Source organism: Sorex fumeus, unplaced genomic scaffold, assembly GCF_029834395.1.
Source record: "Sorex fumeus unplaced genomic scaffold, SorFum_2.1 ptg000002l, whole genome shotgun sequence".
Lineage (NCBI taxonomy): Eukaryota > Metazoa > Chordata > Mammalia > Eulipotyphla > Soricidae > Sorex > Sorex fumeus.
The window spans coordinates 65,867,856-65,888,575 of NW_026606059.1; the positions used below are offsets into that span (position 1 = coordinate 65,867,856).

At 38.2% G+C, this 20,720-nt stretch overlaps 1 protein-coding gene across 5 annotated transcripts in view; it reads left to right on the forward strand.

Annotated features, from left to right (window-relative positions):
- Positions 1–18,080, forward strand: part of TRPS1 (transcriptional repressor GATA binding 1) — a 246,416-nt gene extending 228,336 nt beyond the window's left edge. For all 5 annotated transcript variants that reach the window (XM_056111577.1, XM_056111558.1, XM_056111549.1 and 2 more), the window contains exons 5-6: positions 13,063–13,185; positions 16,530–18,080. In XM_056111577.1, the coding sequence (XP_055967552.1) occupies positions 13,063–13,185; positions 16,530–17,591 (1,185 nt within the window). In that variant the 3' untranslated portion in view covers positions 17,592–18,080. The remainder of the gene's footprint in view (positions 1–13,062; positions 13,186–16,529) is intronic.
- The last annotated feature ends 2,640 nt before the right edge of the window (positions 18,081–20,720 follow it).

The following is a 20,720-nucleotide window of genomic DNA, read 5'->3' on the forward strand; positions in this document are numbered from 1 at the left end:
TTCAAGTGTGTAATTCATGTGGATAAACTTTAAGATAGTTACCCATATCTAAGTTTCACTATGTATAGTTTTTCATGTTTAAAAAAGTGATATTCCTTGCATAATTTTATATAAATCTTAACTATTTTAATTACATATATACATACTAAAAGCTTATTCAGATTTTTAAATATTTTCAAATATCTGGTATCTACTGATACCTGAAATCTATAATATCTTTGGAAAGAAAGAAAGAAGTAGTAGTGTGTGTATCTGATACATGTCAAGCTTGGAACTTGGTTTTCTCCTGTATTTAATTGTACACCTATACAATGAGTGTATATATAAATGAAAACAACTCTAGATGGTAACAAAAATGAATCTCCAAAATGAAGGTACTGTCTTACTTTCCACCTATTAAAAACAATAATTATTAAGCTGGTATAATACACTCTCCTAGGTACTGTAATACTTAATTTCTTTCAGTATTTTGTAGTCGGCTTTTTTTTCCTAGTCATTTGATCTTTTTATATTTATTCTCAGTTTTCCAGGAAAGTAAAGAAGTTTGTTCTGCTTAATCAAACATCACTGGTATTTTAGTCCCACTTATAAAATATAAGGTTGCTTTAATGGAAATAGAGGCAACTGACTATTTATTCAATATTTTTGTTAAAAATGTTTGATGAATTTGTGTATCATACACACAAACCCATATACACAAATGACCACAAGCCAATATGTTTCACCTTTTCTAGTTCTGAAAATTGCTTCAGAACTTAAGCAAAGACTCTCTTCTGCCATATCATCTAAATATGGTACAAAATTTATCAGTTTTCTTCTAGCTTTACAAAAGGGAAGCCATTTTCACTTTAAAGCTTACTTGTATTATGGCTATCATTTATCTTTCATGTAGTACTTCAAGTTCAACTTATGTATAAATGTGGATATATATTTTCTGAATGTCAGTGGTCACCTTTTTTTCTGGTATATGTCGGTTAAGTTATTCTGTATATAATTAAGTGCCTGCTAACTACAGTGCTCTGATACTACAAAGACTACAAGGAAAATAGGCCCTTTCTTCAGAAGTCTTAATTCCCTAGGGGGTCACTTGCATATTTAAATAATTAAAATCCAACATTTCAATCTCCTGTACTAAATGCCAAGAATGCAGAATTATTTGGCCATTTAAGACAATTCTATATATGAAAAGCAAAGTCAGGGTTGGCATTCTGATGTTTTGAATATGAAACTTACACACCGACGATAAAGTATCTCCTTTGCAAGAGTATTTTCCTGTAGGTTTTAGGTAAATTCAGAAGTGTGAAATAGTAAAGGAAGACAACTCACTCATTTTTTAAAATATGTTTTTCCTGTTACAGGTTTTCAGTTTCAGCTTTCCTGTGAATAGTGTTTTCAGATATTTTAAGAACTTGTTCATTGATGATATTTTCCCTTTTCAATTCATCGAATCCCACATAGGAAGAATAGCTGTTTCTTCCAGGCAGATTGGTTTTGGTTTTAAAAATTAATTCAGTGTACTTTTGTGCTCTAAATTATTTCCATGTTTTGCAGGGCTTATGAATGGTTTAATAATGCACTCGAGGGATAAAATATTGTCAGTAAATGAATATAAACCCGAGGCAGGGAGAAATAAGGTTTTAGAAAAATTAGTTGCAGTGTTATTTTTTCAGAGCTCCTTTCACGAAATAAAATCCGCAGCCCAAGAGTTTGGTGTCTGAATATGTATTTCCAAACCTCAGTATAGCCTTCCTGCTACTCTGCTCCATGCACAAAATGTCAGAGTAGGAAGTGCTTTTAATTGTTCTTTGTGGTAAAATTGACCGAGAGGTGGTCTCGAGTGTGTGATGCAGGGAGGCAGTTCTTAGCTTGGTATGTGATACCGTGTGATTAACAAACTCCAGATCACACACAGAACCATCTGAGAGAGGTTATTAAGTGCAGTTCCCTACCCAAGACGACGTATTGCCTTTGTGCTGATATGGTAGCACTGGAGAGAGAGTATATGAGTCCGTAGAAAAGTAGAGACAATCATTGCTTTCTTCTTGACCAGCTGCAGCCAGTTCCACTAATGGATGTGCAAGAGCAGAAACTGGCAGGGCAAGGTATGTGTTCGTTTTTACAGATGGTACTGCAGACAAGTTGGTAATGGAAAAGGAAGTCGCATACGTGAGCTATTTGGGGGGAGTGGGGCTGGCGGAGAGGACATCCTATTACAGTCCTTTCTGTGTCTTGACTGAGTGAGCTGCTTCACGAGCACTTTTTCCTGGTGAATATTTCTGTTGTGAGGAAATCGCATCATTTCTGTTTGATTCCAAATTCCAGGATGTCTCTTTTAAAAGAGTTTCTATTGAAACTTTAAATACTTAAAGTTTTTTTTTTTTAAAAAAAAGCTTTTTTTCCCCTTGCCTGTATAGTACCTCTATAAGAAAATTACCTGTTCATGTTTGGTGTTAGTTACTGTATGAACTATTATATGTGAACTGTGTTAGTTACTATATGAACTAACTACTAACTACTAAATGTGAACAGGGCATGATTTACTAGGCGCTTAAACATTAGAAAGATGTATATCAATATATGCGATGTATATGTCCTAAAAAAGTATCAGATGAGACTTAGTTGTAAAAAAAAAATCAATACTCAAGTCGGGTTTGTATTTGTTTTCCATAGGTTTTGATTGCCCTTTGTGGGTTTCAGAGACATATAGGATGAAATAGTGAGGATTGCCCCACTATGATTTTACCACAGTTTTAGTTTAAATTACATCTTTAGTATGGCATCTCTTGTATACATATATGATTCCCGATTCTTTTGATCTTCAATATATTTAGCTCTGTATTTCCATGAGTAGTTTTGATTGTGTTTAGGTGAAAATACGCAGCTGAAATTACCATCTTCCTGTTAGGTAGACTCCATGCTCTGACCAATCTCATTGGCCCTGTGTCCTCTCAATTTGCTAGCCTGTAAAATGTGTTCAGATTGAAGGATAACTAAGCCTTCCACAGTGAACTGGGAAGTGCATCCTACATGAGAGATACCCATATCAACTAATTGAAAAACATACTGTTGGGTAACTTAATTGGGCGGGGAGGGAAACAGTAATAAATATTTTCATATTTCCTGGATCTAAGTAATTTGGTAAAATACCCTCCTCTTTTTTTTTTTTTCAGAATTGGCAGTATTTCATCTTGAATATTAATGACGCCACAGATTGCAAAAGGTCTCCACTAGGGTACCTACCAAGATAGAGAATCTAGTGAATTGTGATCTGAACATATGTATTTACAGAATTTGATGAAACCCCAACACCCCCCTTTTCCTGCCCCATCTCCAACACATGCAAAAGAACACAGGGATCTCAGTGCCAACTCCCTCCCTTTTGACTGGCATTCAAGAAGCTCAGCCACTGGTGTCACTGATTTTCTGGTGTTAAGCAAAGGATTATTTCTCATACTATTTTCTTCTGTTTTGAAAAAATGGGATCCAAACAGATGTATTTTGCCATCCTCCTTCCTAACACTCCCTCTCCATCAGCTAAATGCTGTGTTCTCTGGCTATGACTGTATCTCCCAACCTCAAAACAGATCGTTGCCATATCTGATCAAGAATGAGTCATTTCTTTCTGCTACTTCAAAACTTTTGTAATTTCGATCAGCTGTTATATGGTGGTTTGAAGTGATAAGCTTTCTTCAAAGCCAAGCTATGGTGAAATATTTTTGGTAAAAACTCCCCAATCACCTCTTTAGTAATAGGCTTTGAAACTTAGTTAAGAATTGTGACTCCAGTGAGGGAGACATGGATTTGTGTCTTAGTCCTGCTATTTGGTAATTGGGTGAAGAAAATGTTTCTGTGCCTCAGTTTTCTCGTCTGTAGTGTGGGTTGACTAATAATAGTAAAAATCAGTCAGATCAGAGAAATAGTACAGGAGAAAGGGTGCTTGCCTAGCAGAGAGCTCACCCCAGTTCAGTGCCTGTTACCACCTATGGTTCCCTGAGCACTACCATTGTGGCTCAAAAATAAATATACAGACCAAAAAAAGTAAAAATAACCAGCACTAATAATACTTGCCTCTGGATCATTTGGGGGATGTCAGATATGAAACTAAGTCTGTAGTGTATTATCCTGAAAATTGTAAGTCTTTAATAAGTATTGGATATAAATTACTTTTTTAATTTGGGAGAATTAGGGGACCAAACCCAATGGTGATCCGAGGCTGCTTCTTGCTTGCTCAGGATCACTCCTGGCAGTGCTGTAGGAAATTATATATGGACACAGGGTGAGAACTGAGTTCAGTCACACATAAGGCAAGTGCATTTACCTCCATGATAGTGATTATTAAATGTGGGTCAGAATAGTAATCGAGAGTTTTACTGTGTGATAAAAATGATTTTAATAATACAATTGTGGGGGCCAGAGAGATATATAGGGTCAAGCCACTTGCCTTCCCTGTGCCTGAGCCAGTTCTGTTCCTAGCCCTGTATTCAGAGTAGAGTCAGGACTAGCACCTAAGCATCACCAGGTATGGTCTACAACAACCTCCCCCACCCCCGGAAATAAAACACACACACACCCCTGCATAAGCTGTGGGGCACATATGAGGACAGCCATTGGTCCATACCCGGATTTTGTACCCAATATCCCAAGAGCTCTGGAGTCTCGTCAGCTGCAGCTCTGGGGACCTGCAAATGCTGCTAGGAGAGCTGAGGTGACCCCCCAGCACCGCGGGACCCAAACAGCACTGTATCTCAGGCCCTAGCACTGAACTGCTCTCTGGGGATAGAGAGATTTCCTCCTCCCCCCACCCAGAGCCTCTGAGCACCGCTTGGGAGTCTCCCCCCCCCCCCCCCCATATAAAGAGTAAAATAAAACAAATACAATGGAATGGTTTTGTCTCAACTTACCAACGCGGATGTATAGATAACCCAAAGAAATAATGTTCTTTACTGGTGGATATAAGAACAATAATTTAAGATGAATCCAAACTGGGATCATAGATGTCAGAGATTCATAACCCTATGACAGATAGGCAGTGAGATCTATATGGAATCCTTGGATATATTTTGTGAATTGCACTCTTTGGAACAGTCTGAAGTTACTGATGAAACAGTTTGTATAATTTTTTTTCTGGGCAGAATCTCATACATTAATCAAGAGTTTGCGTAAGTTTCCATAGGGATCGTTGTTGTATATGTAAATGACTTGAGGGTGGTTATTTTTTCAGGGATCAGTTATTGTCACCAATAGGAAAATAACATCTGACTATTGTTAGATTTTTCTGTTTCTTTCAAAAATTAGCATCGCCACCTCTTACAAGGGCAGCCCTACATAGGTAATGCATAAAACTAACTGTATTCTTATCTTACAATCAGTGTTGTGAGGCTGAGTTTTTTGGACTGTGGGATTTTTCTACATTTGGTCTCTTTTATCAGCCAGATTTTATTTTTTTATTGTGATAAATTCCCATAATGTCTGGTACGTTATTGTTTCAGTTAAATGTTCAATAATTTTATGGAGACAATCAGTTCTTGTAATCTCATGCTGAACTTTGCTTAATAGGTACTAAAACTGTTTAACTGTTCCTCCAAAAAGCCCTTTCTCCTCTTATTTTCTGTGTCAGATCTTGGCACTGACACAGAAGAAATTCCCTGTAGAGCCACTCTCCAACTATTGTTCTAGCAGAAGAAAAGGTGAAAATGGATCCGTGGTGGCAGAAAAAGAAACAGTGAGAGATTTGAGTGGTTTGTTTGACAATAATGACTTTCACGTGGAATGAAAAAAGACAGTGCAGACATAAATTTTCAGCCACATCTTTAGCTGTCCAAGTGCATAGTCCTGTAAAGACAGCGCTTTCTTACAGAGAGAGCATCGTTTGAAACCCCACAAACTCTGGGTGTTTCTAAGCCTCTTCCTGGGAAGTCAGTCGTTTGTGGTATAAAAGTCGTTTTTGGTTTTTTGTTGTTGTTGTTGTTGTTTTAATTTACGGAACATGGGGTATGCCTGAGAATGAGCTGGGGATCCTTAGATCTGTATAGTGTGTTATATATCTATGCCATCCATTTTTGAGATGACGCAGATTTGAAAATGAGGCATAACATGAAGCTTGCGCCCAGCTTTGGGGAATCTTGATTTTTCTGCTCTCACAGCGAAGGGATCTCAAGTGAGGAAATGGGGCTACTTGTGGATGCACTCGCCTTTCCTGATCAGTGGGCCACTCCCATGCGTGACGTGTCAAGGGCATAAGTCTTGGGCCCATTTATACCTGGGTACAATATATAATTACTTGAGTATGTATTGCCTCACGTCCTGGAACAGAAGTTGTTCCATTGCTTCTAGCCAGGGATGTCAGTTTAGTTTACACTGGTCTCCATTATCATTGCTGATGTGTTGAGGAAGTGAATTTAATAAGCAGGGTAAACAGGTTTTGTTTCCAAACGCTGAGATAGGTGATTATAAGACTGGTGCTTGGCTGAACCTCGGAGAGTCTCTTCAGTTTTCTGGCAAGAACTCTGAGGGCAAAGAGGGCTGTTTGAAAGCAGGCATAGACTTGCTGTACAGCCCATTTCAACCGATTCTTCACAATTTTATTTGGAACAAAAGTCAGCCAAGATATTGTAACTGTTGCTTTCAGCTGGCAGAGTTCTTTCTTGCTCTTGCTAAATAATATTGACCAACATGTGCTACTGACAAAATTCTGACTGTTAATTTAACGGTGTTCAGGGAAGCCTCCGTGTATTCTAAGCGGCTTTAAGTGCTGCATTTTATATTTCCTATAGGATCTCCTAGTGTTTAGTTGGTAGCCAGTTTTGGAAGGGGAGTGAGAGGAGGAATGTGGCCGCTTGCATCTCTTAGGATGTAGCACTATAGCACTGTCCTCCCGTCGTTCATCGATTTGCTCGAGCCGGCCCAGTAACATCCATTGTGAGACTTGTTGTTACTGTGTTTGGCATATTGAATACGTCACGGGTAGCTTGCCAGGCTTTGCCGTGCAGGCGAGTCGGTAGGATGAATAATAGTAATAATGACTTGCATAATGGTCATCACTTATTCCGTGATTTTTTTTTGAATGTCAGCTACACATGGAAGTCTCAAAGACATTTTTTAATTAGTATCTACTCTTATGTTGGTTGATAAGGCAATGTTATTGAGAGGATGTTATTGGATGGTAAACATCAGCTTATTTCCCAAATGACTAGACACTTATCTGTTTCTATAAAGAAGCAGAGAGTCCATCCTCAGATTTTTTCGATAACTTTTTAGCCTTTCAATGAGACTTATTTATGGGAAATACTTTTGCTTCTTCAGGAAAGTTTCCACATAATTTACATGAATTAAACTGTCAGTGCTCACCAACAGTCTCAGTTTATGTCATGCTTACTTCAGACAGGCTATGATTTTAGCAGATTCCACTGGAAACTCTGAGAGATTAGAACCCCAGTCTGTCGTGGCATCACTGCACCCCATTCCTAGCACAGTGCCAGGCACAGAGTGGACTTTCAAACAGTTATTTCCAGAATTGAACGGAATTGAATTTACTACTGAAGTTTTATTACTTGCAAAACCATACCAGACGCTACTGTCATGGCCAAATGTGCATTTCCCCAAACGAAGTTCATGAAGGATTGATTCTTGATAGAATCAAATGGGCTCAGAAATTATTTAAAGAGTTAAAAATAGTTGAGGTCCATCCAAACTAACAGCAGGTATATCAAATTTCACATTGATTTGATTTAAAATGGCTAAGATATAAAACCATAAAAAATGTGAGTAAATACTCTGCCTATCAAGGGTTGTTATATAATTACATGGTTCCACCATGGTTCGTACTCATAGAAAACTATTATAAAGGATCATTTCTGCACAAATTCCTTCACCAAGGCTTAATATCTGGGAGGTGAATATCCATGTTTCTAAATGTTAAGCCTCTTGAATGAATAATTCAATCAAATTACCTTTTATTAATCACATGAAATCGGTTCTTTGTTAATAATGAAATTTGAAAACTTTTGATTGTTTTTGGCTAATCTTCAAATAATATAAAATATGTGATAAAAGCTGAACCAATTTAAAACATTTTTTTTCCTTAAAATCAACATCTGGGTTTACCAACAGATGTGCCAAGACTAAGCCATGAGTGATATATGTAACTGAGAGTTTAAGCCCCTAAAAGCAAAATGTGAATGGCATGAAAAAATAAAATAATGATACCATGAAGAAATTCATTGTGACTCTAAAAGCTAAAATTACATTTTTGTTTTTTGTGAGTGTTTTTTAGATAGCTAGTCTTCATACTTTCTGGTGCACGCCACAGCAGGAAAAAGACAATTATGTTGGATTTAAAGTGTACTTATATTAAAAGATGGGTGCGTCATTTTTTGTTTCAAATCCTGGCGTGCATGATAGTTCAAATTCATCACCTAAATTGCTGTTGTGAAAATCAGTATTGTGGTTATAATACATTTGAAATATGGAAAGGAAAGAAGCGGGCTGAAGAATTCTCAGAAATTCTCTCTGAAAAGTACTTGCTTGGCCAGCCACCCGGCTGGCCTCAAAGCAATGTTTCATACAGTGGACTTTTCCTATCCTCCTTTTTTTTCACCCAGGAAATTACCAGATGACAGAAATAATGTAGAGCCAACACAGGTATGACCTCACAGTGCTAGGCAATGCATTTATAGTTAAACATGCTATATTTAACTATAAATATATTAGTATGTCTGTATAGTATATTAGTATATATATTCTATATAATGTATATAGTATATAGTGTATACACACACACAGACACACACACAGAGTTCTTGAGTTGTTGGTTCAGATTTTTTTTTTTCCTGTAGAATTTTTTTACTTGAGCTGACTTTGATGCTGCTAGGATTTTCAGCTGAATTTCCTTCACTCCCACCTTGGGTATTGAACCCTTACACCGAGGGAGAAATTGCTCTTTTGAGAAGTCTCAGAATGCTGGGGAGGGTGTGTGCCTTTTGTAAGCTTTCCTTCAGCCTGCAGGAGTAATGATGGAATAAATACTACTCAATATGCCCCTCAGGTATGCCACCAGCTACTTACTCCTATCCTTTCCTCTCCCTGAAGTGCCCTTATTCTTATTGTCCTCCTTTCTCCTTGTACTGCATCAGGGAAGCTCAAATTACTATTCACTCCTAAAAGCAGCTTGTAGAAATAGGAGGAACCATTTTTATTAAACATACACATAGGGCACCAATGTGTGACTCTGGTGATGTATAAAAATCGAGTTAAGAGATTGCTTCTATCTGATCTTGTGTCCTCATGATCTAGTTTTAATCTGCTTCTCAGAACTAAGAGTGCAAATTCCAGCAGGGAAATGGCCATCATTAGCCACATCTGTCCAACTGAAGATAAATTTGACTGAGTGGAAAAAAAAATCTAAAGAGGCATTTAAACAATCTTGAAAAAAAATTTCAAAAGGAGTTGACTGCAAGTGATAAAAGTAATGACATGAGATGATTTTCCACCGTATCCATGTTTAGTCACTCGAGAGAAAGACCTCGGGTTAATTATTGAGACTTTGTTTTTGTTTTGAATTATTGTTAATTATTGAGATTATGTTTTAGATGACTGTCATGATTTCTGTCCTTAAACATAGCACAAAGGATAATTACAAAATATTTTAAAACTCTGTCATGTGCAATAAACTACGAAAGAGTTTTTTTCTTCTTTGACAAGGCCCAGCTTGATTTTAAAAGTGGGGGCAGGGGAGACCCTTTCCATCTTCTGTCAGCATTAGAATGCATCTCTACACTTAAGTAGACTAAAGATTTTTTTTTCCTTTTGTGTTGGGGCCAAAACCAGCAATGCTCAGGGGTTACTCCTGGTTCTGCACTCAGGAGTTAGTCCTGGCAGTGCTTGGGGGACCCTGTGGGATGCCAGGGATCAAACCCTGATCAGTCGTGTGCAGGGCAAATGCTCTACCTGAATGCTTTAGCCCCTTAAGTAGACGAAGGATATTGTTCATTTCAAAAGAACTGACTCTCCCAGTTAAATTATCTTGAACATAATATGAGCAGGTCAGGGCTTAAATCTGTGTTGTAGTTTAGAAAGACTGAGCATGCATGGATCTTTGTGATCCAAGAACTTGGGTTGAAAAATCATCTGTTTTTCTGCCTTTTCTGTTTCTTCCAAAAATTACAAGTGCATTAAGAAAAAAAAGGATTCTAAAGTGCTTACCAAAGTGATAAATTTGTTTAGATGGGAGGTTACTTAATATGTGAAATTTTTCTCACCACCCACTCTCCACCCCCACATCAGCCTGCTCCTATTGAATCCTAGGTGTGAACACCTAGATATTTCACTCTGACTCAACTTTCCATTCTCATTCTTGATAAGCCTGACACAAATAAAATACATTTGATAGCATCTTACTGTGTGTTTTAGGCATATCCAAAAATCTTCAAAAAATAGGCAAAGGGAATGAAAAACTAACAAAAGATTTCTTACCCAAAAAAAGGTTTCAATTGAATATCCTTGACAAATAGTAACTTACTGAGCATTTACTATATCCCTGGCACTGAGTTAATTGCATCCATTAGCTCACATAATACAGCAGCTCACACTTTAAAGATGGGGAAATGTAAACACTATGAGGTTAAGTAATTTGCCCAGAGTTACACCCAGCCAAAGGCAGAACGTTTCAAATACAAATAGTCTGACTTCTAAATCTGATTATTAACCTCCATTTATACTGAGTCCTGAGTAAGTGAATCAGAGTACTCTGTTGTATTTAAAATAAGATAGGGTTTACATAGATATGCCAGATTTTATTGGAGCATAAGTGCCATTTAAAGTAAGATATGCATGTGGAAACCAGTGCTGTAATTTCAGGATTTTCCTTCCAACTAATGAAGGGCATTTTCTTTGCAAGAGAATTAAGCACAAAATTGTGCAAGGATTGAAACCATTCTCTGAAACCAGGATTACACCCACTTTGGCATGCTGTGTCAAGCACCCAGGGCATAAGGAAAGCAAAGCAGGCTGGAGTGAGTGGTTACACATTCAAATTTGAGCCTCAGCCATATATGTGGGTTAGTTTCCAAATGGACATTTGCATTGCCTTTATGTGGATGGAGTTGTTGTTTATTTGCCAACCATGTTATTTAGATCTAGGAAAAAGACAGCATGGCCCCAGGGAAGTTTCACAATTATAACCTAACTAGGCTCCTCAACACACTTTGGATAAAGGGGCCCCAGAGTGTTTGATAAACACAACCTCTAATAGTTCACTGCATTTAGGAAAGCGGCAGTCTCAACTGTGCAGTAGCTTCCAATTGGGATTTGTGAACTGACACAGAGGTTTAGAACCTTGAGGATCTCTTCCTGGGCCTGATTGGGTTGGGGGAGCAGAGGGGGAGCCAGAGATTATCTTGGGGAAAATCTAACTTTTATTACATCACCTAAAGTAGCACAACCTACTACACTAATGAAATTGTGTTCTTGGTTGAAAAGGGCAATTGTTAGCCTGACTTTGTGCTCACTAAAAACATTCCCCCAATATCGTTAAATTATTGCTCTCATTTCAGATTTTTATGGCTGTGCAGCTTACCAGCCCTCATTTCTTTACGTTTCATTCATTTTCCTTGTATTGATGATTAATGGAGGATGTCGAATGTTAGAGTGAGCAGGCATCAGCAATTGCAAGATCATAATTAGTTTAGCTGACGAGGGCCTCTGATAGCACTTGCATCTGGATGGAAAAATTACCCTATAGGGAACTGGCTGCTCACCAGGTCTTTTTAGTGATACATTGTGAAACACCCGATGAATCAAATGCCCTTTCAATGCCAAGAAAGTGTTCCAGTCTTGAAGCCAAAATTATGTCTGCAGAAAGCTTTCCATTTGAAATGTATCAGAGTACAATTATAACCATTGTATTTTCTTGGCAGGGATACCACAAGTCTACAGTATGGACTCAAGTTAAATAAATTGCCTAAATTTCATGAATCCCTGAAATTTTGACCTACAGTGCTTGTAATTTTAAATTAATAACAAAATTGGGTTCCAGCAAGACTTTTGTCCACTCCTTATCTCGCGTGCATATTTTATCATGAAAGACTTTGCTTCCTAGAGAAAGCAGAATCTCAATTCCGGCTGTCCTTTTTTTTTTTTCTTTTTTTCTTGGTAGCAAGAGAATTCCATTTCCTGCCTGTTAGTATTTGTGACTACAAACACAGCCTGACTTTTGTTTCAATGAGAAGTTTAATGGAATCATTACTTGATAGCAAGAATAGAACAAGCAATACTAATTATCTACTTTTTAAGTGTTCCTAGATTATTTTGGAATCTGGTGATTACAGAATTCAGCCCACTGAAATCAATTTGCATTCGGAAATGCTTGTGATTTCCAAGTCTGAGTCAAATAAAATAAATAACCATTGATGGGACAGTGTTGTCTGGCTAACACAGGCAACTCATAGGGTTCCCATTAGTAATATTGTGTTTGTAGTTGGCACAAGCTTCTACTAGTCCTTCATAGTTTTAAGAAATAGTGTTTGCGTTCCGATTTTCTAATTGCAACCCAGAATGACCACGTCTTCTATTCTCTACACTCTTACGTTGTGTGACTGTCATAGAAAATGACACCAAATGGTTTACACGCACATTTATTTCAAGTCTGACTGTTTTTAAAGTTCAGGTGGCATGTGTCTCTCCTTTTCCATAGTATTAAGCATATTGCAATTTTCTGTCTTTTGACTTCTGTTTTGACACGTTTAAAAGGTATATTTTAGGGTTCAGCATCGAGGGGCCATCATTAAAGGCACAAAACCCAAAGTTCAAAAAGTTAAAGCTGTTCCTGTGAAAAGCCTTTGGTGTTGCCCACACCTCATCCATCACTGTAGGGTTAATTATAATGAAAATCAGTGGTGCCTATTAAACACAATTGAACCTGACCTCATTATGGGCAGTGTGGTTTTACACTGTCATTGTTGCCAGTCCAAAGACAAAACTCCTGGGCTGATTTGGGCTAACACCACTGATCATGTGACTCACCTCTGACCTTCCCATTTGGGGTTTTATTTTTTTCTCTCGTTTCAGAGGCGTCGAGGCTCGGGTGTTTTCTGTGCCAATTGCTTGACCACAAAGACCTCTCTCTGGCGAAAGAATGCAAATGGCGGATATGTATGCAACGCGTGTGGCCTCTATCAGAAGCTCCACTCGGTAAGACCTTGTTCCCGGGCGTCAGGAAAAGCATCTGAAGGCAGCCGGGGCTGGGTGTGAGGAGTCCCATTCCCCAGCTTGCACTGTCTGTCTCCAGAGTTTCATACCGTCACTGTTAGCACACATGTGATTTATGGTGAAGTGGCTTTAAAAGTGATGGGGAGATACTTTCGAGATCATTAGTGATGCGTTACGCTTCTCTTGATAGAAAAGAAGGAGGTGATTAATTTCTGGGAACTCCCCATATCAGAGAGTCAAGCTAATGCTTATCAGAATTTGGAGAAATTCATTTAGTTAGGAAGGGGAACCTTATTAAATGATCAAACATAGGGGAAAAAAAATTTTTTTACAGGGAGGGGGGTTAAAGCAATGTTCAACCACATAAAAGGTAGGACAGGGAAAGCAGGTTCATTTCTGGTTTCCATTTGGAACTTTTCAAGGTCACAGTGGCTGCTTGGGGGACAGGAGGTTACTGCAGAAGGAAGGGTACTTCTACAGCAGCACCCCAGAATAGCAGGTGAACTGCCGCTGTGTGGCAAATGAGGTTTCAGGGCACAATTAGTGGGGCCTGAGTAGCACGCGGCGGAGGAGAGGAAAGTACAAAAGTGCTGTGTGTTTTAAGATTTTATGGCTCACTGAGGTGTACTTGAAGTTGTTTGCCCCCACATTTTAGTCAGAATCCTGTCGTGAAATTTAAACTCACACGTCCCCTATCCGAATAGCCACTTAACTTCCTGAATGTTATTTGTTGAGTTCAGAAAGTTAGCCACTGACAAGAGCTGCCTTCAAACTAGGAATACCCTCGTTAGTAAACAGAAACCTATTTTCCTCGGCCTTTTTTCATTTTGCTTGGCATTCTCCCATAGCTCTTAGCACAGGCCAATGAACAGATTACAGCTAGAGGGAATACAATTTTAGACAAAGCCTGCTCGTAAATGGACCTATGGAAGCACTCTTTTTGAATGGATGCTGCCAATAATACTAATAGGTGGCAAACTGTAAAATACTTAGTTATAGGTTTGGACAGATAGTGAAGGAGCTAAGGGACTTGCTTTATATGCATCTCATCTGGGTTCGATCTCCAGAACCCCGGATGGTCCACATAGACTGCCACGGATAATCCACTGGATGGGGCACGAAAATGAAATAAACCGTAGTTATTTCTAGTATGTTGCTCATCGAAGGAGTCTCCTCTCTGTGCGCCCTTATTTTATTTTCATCTTCGCCATTTGAACACAGCAGTAAGCATTCATTTAATGAGTATTGGCATTAATGATTTTAATTGAACTCTAGCTATTCATAGGTGAAAAATTAATTAAACTACTGATCACCCAGCTATGATAATTTAATAACTGATCTAAGCTAAACCCTTGTTTTTAAACAATGTTCTCATATTCATCTTCCCAGAAACAAGGTGTTTTTCATTTTAAGGTTCATTTTAAGGGCCAGAGAAATAGTCCAAGCATCAAGTACCTTGCATGCGGCTAATCCTCTTTCAATTCCTGGTCCTCAGAACGCTACCAGGTGTGTCTTTGGAGCACAGAGCCAGAAGTAGTTCCTGAGCAGTGTCATATATAAAAATAAAATGAAAATTTGTTTTCATTACAAATTAAAATACACCAAGGTTGTGTGTACATTCCATGCCAAAGGCAGTTGCAAAAGCATTGATGAGTTTAAGAAGGTATGAGGACTGAGAAAAATAGCTCAAAGGGGTAGAGCACTTGCTTTGCATGCAGGAGACCCATGTTTGTCCCTTAGCACTGCACAATTCACAAAGTACTCCCAGTATATGGAGTATCTCCCAGCCCTGGTCTAGGCATATAAACAAAACAAAAATAGTAATGATGAAAATAATAATGCAAATTTTAGGATTTCTTTTAAGATAGAGAGTAAATAAATACTGCATCTTTATAATATAAATAAAAGCTCTTATAAGACAATGTTCAAACCCAGAGATCAAGGCGCTTACCTTGCACATTGCTAACCTAGGTTTGGTCCCCTGAGTATTACAGAGTGTGGCCCCAAAACATAAAAACATAAAATAACATTTTGGACAAATGAGTTAATGTACTGAAAACAGTAATTGTATTGTCAGAAATAGGTATGTTATCCTTCTTCCCTTCAGAATACCTCTTTGATAAGAGAAACATCCCAAATGTGACTTATGAGTATTTTGTTTTCTATGTAAAAGATACATCTTGAATTAAGGTATACGCTTTCTAAGAATAATTCGCAAATTATTTTGTAATCCATAATTTCTTTAAATTTTTTTCCTGATTTCAGTAATATTGTAGAAAAATCTGCTCTTGGCCCATTTAAAGTATCTGATATTTTTATCTATAGATTTTAGTCACATAGTCATATACCATGCACATCTATTGGACATGTATATAAATAGCAGTTCTCAAATGCATAAGCTGAATAAAATGCCCAGATTGAGCAAAAATCAGCATTCAAGTTCATTAGATTAGGTGAGAGATTGGCTCTATGAGCAAGGCTACAAATCCCCTGGAGATGGTTTTCCATACCCGATTTCCTCACATTTCTGTCAGTTGTTCATTGATTATTTATGCTCGGGTATTGAGTATTTCATTTAACATTTGCCACTATTTAGAAGGATGTATGCATTGGTCTGCTTAGGTTACCATAACAGAATACTCCAGACTGGATGGCTGAAACAGCAAAAATGTAATTTCCCACAGCTCTGGGGACTGCACAGTCTGAGGTCAGAGTCTCGCTTTTGCTGAGGCTCTTCCTGGCTTGCGGCAGCAGGTCTCACTGTGTCCTCATTTCCCCTCAGTGAGCTCCTGAAGACCTAATCACCAGATACATTCACATTTGGGGTAAGGACTTCAACACATGCATTGGCGGCAAAGGGAGTGAGACCCAGTTAGTCTACAGCACTGTATAATTTTTTTCCCAGTCGCCCTCCAAACCTATCACCCCTGTGTTGACTTCTCAGGGCATGATTCAGAAACATTGAGAAATAGTTTAGGGAAAAAACAAAGTTCCTTTCTTCAAGTAACTTTCTACACAGTTTTATCACTCCGTGATGCAATTCCAGAACCTATTGAGTTTGGAAAAGCTGTTCCCAAGTAGATTAAAAGTTTTCCGTCCTCCCTGCAAAGATGAACATGATTTAATTAGGCTAAAATTGTGCACTTCGGTTACTTCCTCTGATCCTGCTTAGGGCAAAAGGAGAAGACTTAGTAAATCCATAGCATAAAGCCTATCCCTCGCTTTGAACTTCAGCATGGTTTGTATTTGTGAGGAAATTGTTAATGCATTTTAATGTGTTTTTTCATGTATGCCTTTTATGTATGGTGTGTGTGTTCTCTCTGCAGACTCCCAGGCCTTTAAACATCATTAAACAAAACAACGGTGAGCAGATTATTAGGAGAAGAACAAGAAAGCGCCTTAACCCAGAGGCACTTCAGGCTGAGCAGCTCAACAAACAGCAGAGGGGTAGCAGTGAGGAGCAGGTCAATGGAAGCCCCTTAGAGAGGAGGGCAGAAGATCATTTATCTGAAAGTCACCAGAGAGAAATTCCGCTCCCGAGCCTGAGCAAATATGAAGCCCAGGGTTCATTGACTAAAAGCCATTCTGCTCAGCAGCCAGTCCTGGTCAGCCAAACTCTGGATATTCACAAAAGGATGCAACCTTTGCACATTCAGATAAAAAGTCCTCAGGAAAGTACTGGAGACCCAGGAAATAGTTCATCCATATCTGAAGGGAAAGGAAGTTCTGAGAGAGGCAGTCCCATAGAAAAGTACATGAGACCTGCGAAACACCCCAACTATTCACCACCAGGCAGCCCCATTGAAAAGTACCAGTACCCTCTTTTTGGACTTCCCTTTGTACATAATGACTTCCAGAGTGAAGCGGATTGGCTGCGGTTCTGGAGTAAATATAAGCTCTCTGTTCCTGGGAATCCGCACTACTTGAGCCATGTGCCTGGCCTACCAAATCCTTGCCAAAACTATGTGCCTTATCCCACCTTCAATCTGCCTCCTCATTTTTCAGCTGTTGGGTCAGACAATGACATTCCTCTAGATTTGGCGATCAAGCATTCCAGACCTGGGCCAACTGCAAACGGTGCCTCCAAGGAGAAAACGAAGGCACCGTCCAATGTAAAAAGTGAAGGTCCCTTGAATGTAGTAAAAACAGAGAAAGTCGATAGAAGTACTCAAGACGAACTTTCAACGAAATGCGTGCACTGTGGCATTGTCTTTCTGGATGAAGTGATGTATGCTTTGCATATGAGTTGCCACGGTGACAGTGGACCTTTCCAGTGCAGCATCTGCCAGCATCTTTGCACGGACAAATATGACTTCACAACTCATATCCAGAGGGGCCTGCATAGGAACAATGCACAAGCAGAAAAAAATGGAAAACCTAAAGAGTAAAAACCTTAGCACTTAGCACAATTTAATAGAAATAGGTTTTCTTGATGGGAATTCAATAGCTTGTAATGTCTTATGAAAACCTATTAAAAAAAAATACTTCATAGAGCCTGCCTTATCCAACATGAAATTCCCTTATTTTATTACGCTTTCTTTCGATGAGTAGGTTACCAGGATTCAAAAGCGAGACAAATGGTCAGTGAGAAAACGTGGAAGATGGTCAATAGTCATGTTTTAGGACCTAGTTAAGTCAGACCCATCTTGGCAGATGTGTCCTGTAGAAACCGTCCATCAGAAGGATCACCAGACTAGAATTACGTGCGAAAAGGAAGAGATCAAAGCTGTCTAGGATTGGGAAGGGTTTACATATTATACTGAAGCAGTATAGGGCTGGCCATTGGCCCCTTTGTTCAAAACCCAGAACTGTCTGCCTACACTTGGAAGGATCATGAAAGTGGGCAGATGAGGAGACGTCCCATCTCGAGGGCTGTGAAAGTACGATGGCGCCCTTTGACACTCTCTTCTCATTAGCCCAGTTTCAGATTGAGACCTAGAAACATGAGCTGTGGTTAGGCTTGTGAGAGAGCAACAAGGAAGGTGATAGATGGCGGCACGTTGCTTTTGGCCAGCCCTGCCTGTACATACACATGCACACCCTCTCTGATATTTTTGTCCTTTAGATGTTCCAGTACTCCTCTCAAAAGTAGTTCTTTTGTTTGCAACTTAGGTTCCTTTTATCCAAATATATGTGCATCTAAAAAAAAAAAAAAAACAATGTCCTCGATGCTTATGTAGTAATTTTATCTTAGCCAGATATTTCTTTCTTGTATGTAATGAACCCGTTTTGGATTTATTTTTTAAGCCTTTTTTCAGTCACTAATCTCACTTGGCACATGATAACTAAAGGAATCCCCTCAGTTCAAAAGGCAAGATGGATACAAAAGTTCAAATCGTGGGCTTAATTTGTTTAGAACACATGGTATTTCTCCACAAGGTAACCTGCTGTATTTATTTATTTTCTTTTGGTTAAATATAATTTCCAAACTTTGTGGTCAGGCAGCGTCTAAGGTTACGTTACCACAGACTGACAGTTGGTATATGTACCAATCAATCCCTTCATTAGATTTATACAGGTTTAGTTAAGTAGCATTAAATAGGATTCTTAGGAATATGTCTTCATAGTACTTTTAATACTTAAGGCTTTGTAAAACTATCCATGAAGGGAAAGCTCCTCAGCATAACTGCTCAGGGAAATAGGGCTAAATAACTGAACATTAAATAATTGGTTTAAGGTGCTGTTAGTCGAGCCTCAATGCTTGCTACAAGGATGTATGTACAAGGACTGACTTTAATAATTTGCATTATATTGTCCCAACCAGTAGTTTATTTTTTGCCACGGAGATGTAGAAGATATTACAAGCTACTGGATGCACTGTCAGATTAACTTATTTCATTAAAGAAGTTGGGAGAACAAATAGGAAAAAAAAACTTATTTTTCTAGTAAATATTAATGTATTACATTTCAAATAATGGTGCCTGACATATTGAATAATTATTTTCTACAGTGTACGTATGCAACAAAGATATTCCATCATGCATTAGAGTCAGTTCTGGCTCTGCCTAGCTGTTTACATTTGCAAATGTAGCAAACAAGGTAATGAAGCAACTATTTCTATTGCAGTAGATATCTTGTGTGTGTGTGTATGTGTGTGCGTATGTGTGCGTGTGTGTATGTGCGTGTGTACATTAAAGTTGTAAACGGTAACATGAAACGAAAGTTCTTGATATAATGGTATGGAAACAAGAAGGAAATGAAAATATTTTTATGCCTACTTAGGAAAAAAAGGGTAGCACTATTCATTCCAAGTACTTTTTTTTTTAATTTTTAAGCTCTTAACTCACATTGTTATGCTTAAAACGATAAACATATATCCTCTTTTTATTGCTTTGTCTATGTTTCAGATGAAACATTTCAGAAATTATTTTGATAAGTGTTGCTGGAATCTGCAGCACGGATGTTTTTATCGCATTCTGTAGTCGCATTTGCACTTCATTTTTACATGCGCAATTGCTTTGTATTGTTGTGTTTTGTTTGGGTTTTGTTTCTTTTTCACAGTGCCAGGTCTTTGTTTCTTAAAGTTGGATGGCAGGTAGAGTTCAACCAGTTTCTTGACTGTTATAGTGAATGAAGTTAAAAATGTCTTTCTGATGTCTTATTGTCATTTTCATTCTTGCATTTTCATTGTCATGTAAAAAGAGACAGAGAGAGAAATCAGGACTCAGCCTTCTGCTTCAGTTTCCTATTTGAAAGGCCCTATTCTGATCTCACCTGTGCATGTCACAAGCCAACTCTATATTCAGATAAACGGAAATAAAGAGATGGAACGAGGAGCTTTGACATTCAAATTATGTCATGTAATTTATCTTTCTTAGGAAATTTTGATGAATGCATCTCAAAATGTACAGGCAGATGTGAGAGGTGGTGATTTGAGAACTAAGAGAAAAGGATTTCCCAAACAAGACTACAGTGTTTCATTTTCTTAATTTAAAAGACTAATAAAAGGTGCATGACGGAAATTCTCAAGCAACATTATGTCAGCATAATGCCAGGAGATTGATTAACTTGAGCAATATTATACAAATAGGACATTTTACAGGGAGAGCAAACTACTCCTTAAACAGTTTCTCCAGGGTGTCAGACACAAATAGTAGTTCATTTCATTTTTGGCATGTGTTCCTTGTTCCTTTTATATCAGCTTTTTCCCCTTTTCATTATTATACATTGTTTGATGAGAAGAACCTGTTCCTATTTCTTTTGTAGATGACAATTTGCCATCATCCTAAAATTCCCTTCTTTGGGGCCTGCAAAGGCCATTCTTCTGGACTCTCAAGATACATTATAAAAGTGGATTATTATTTTTATTTCGTTTCAAAATGCCTGAGTCATTTTCTCTGTAGTTCCTATTTTAAAAGGCCTACTTGAGTAACCGTTTATTATTATTATTTGGAAAACATTAAAGTTTATTTAGGAATTTTCCCTCTGGGAAAAGGCTTCCCCTCTGATGAAAATGATTTATGCCCTCTGAAATTGTCATGCCCTTTAAAAATTAGTACATTTTTTCAGATAATTTG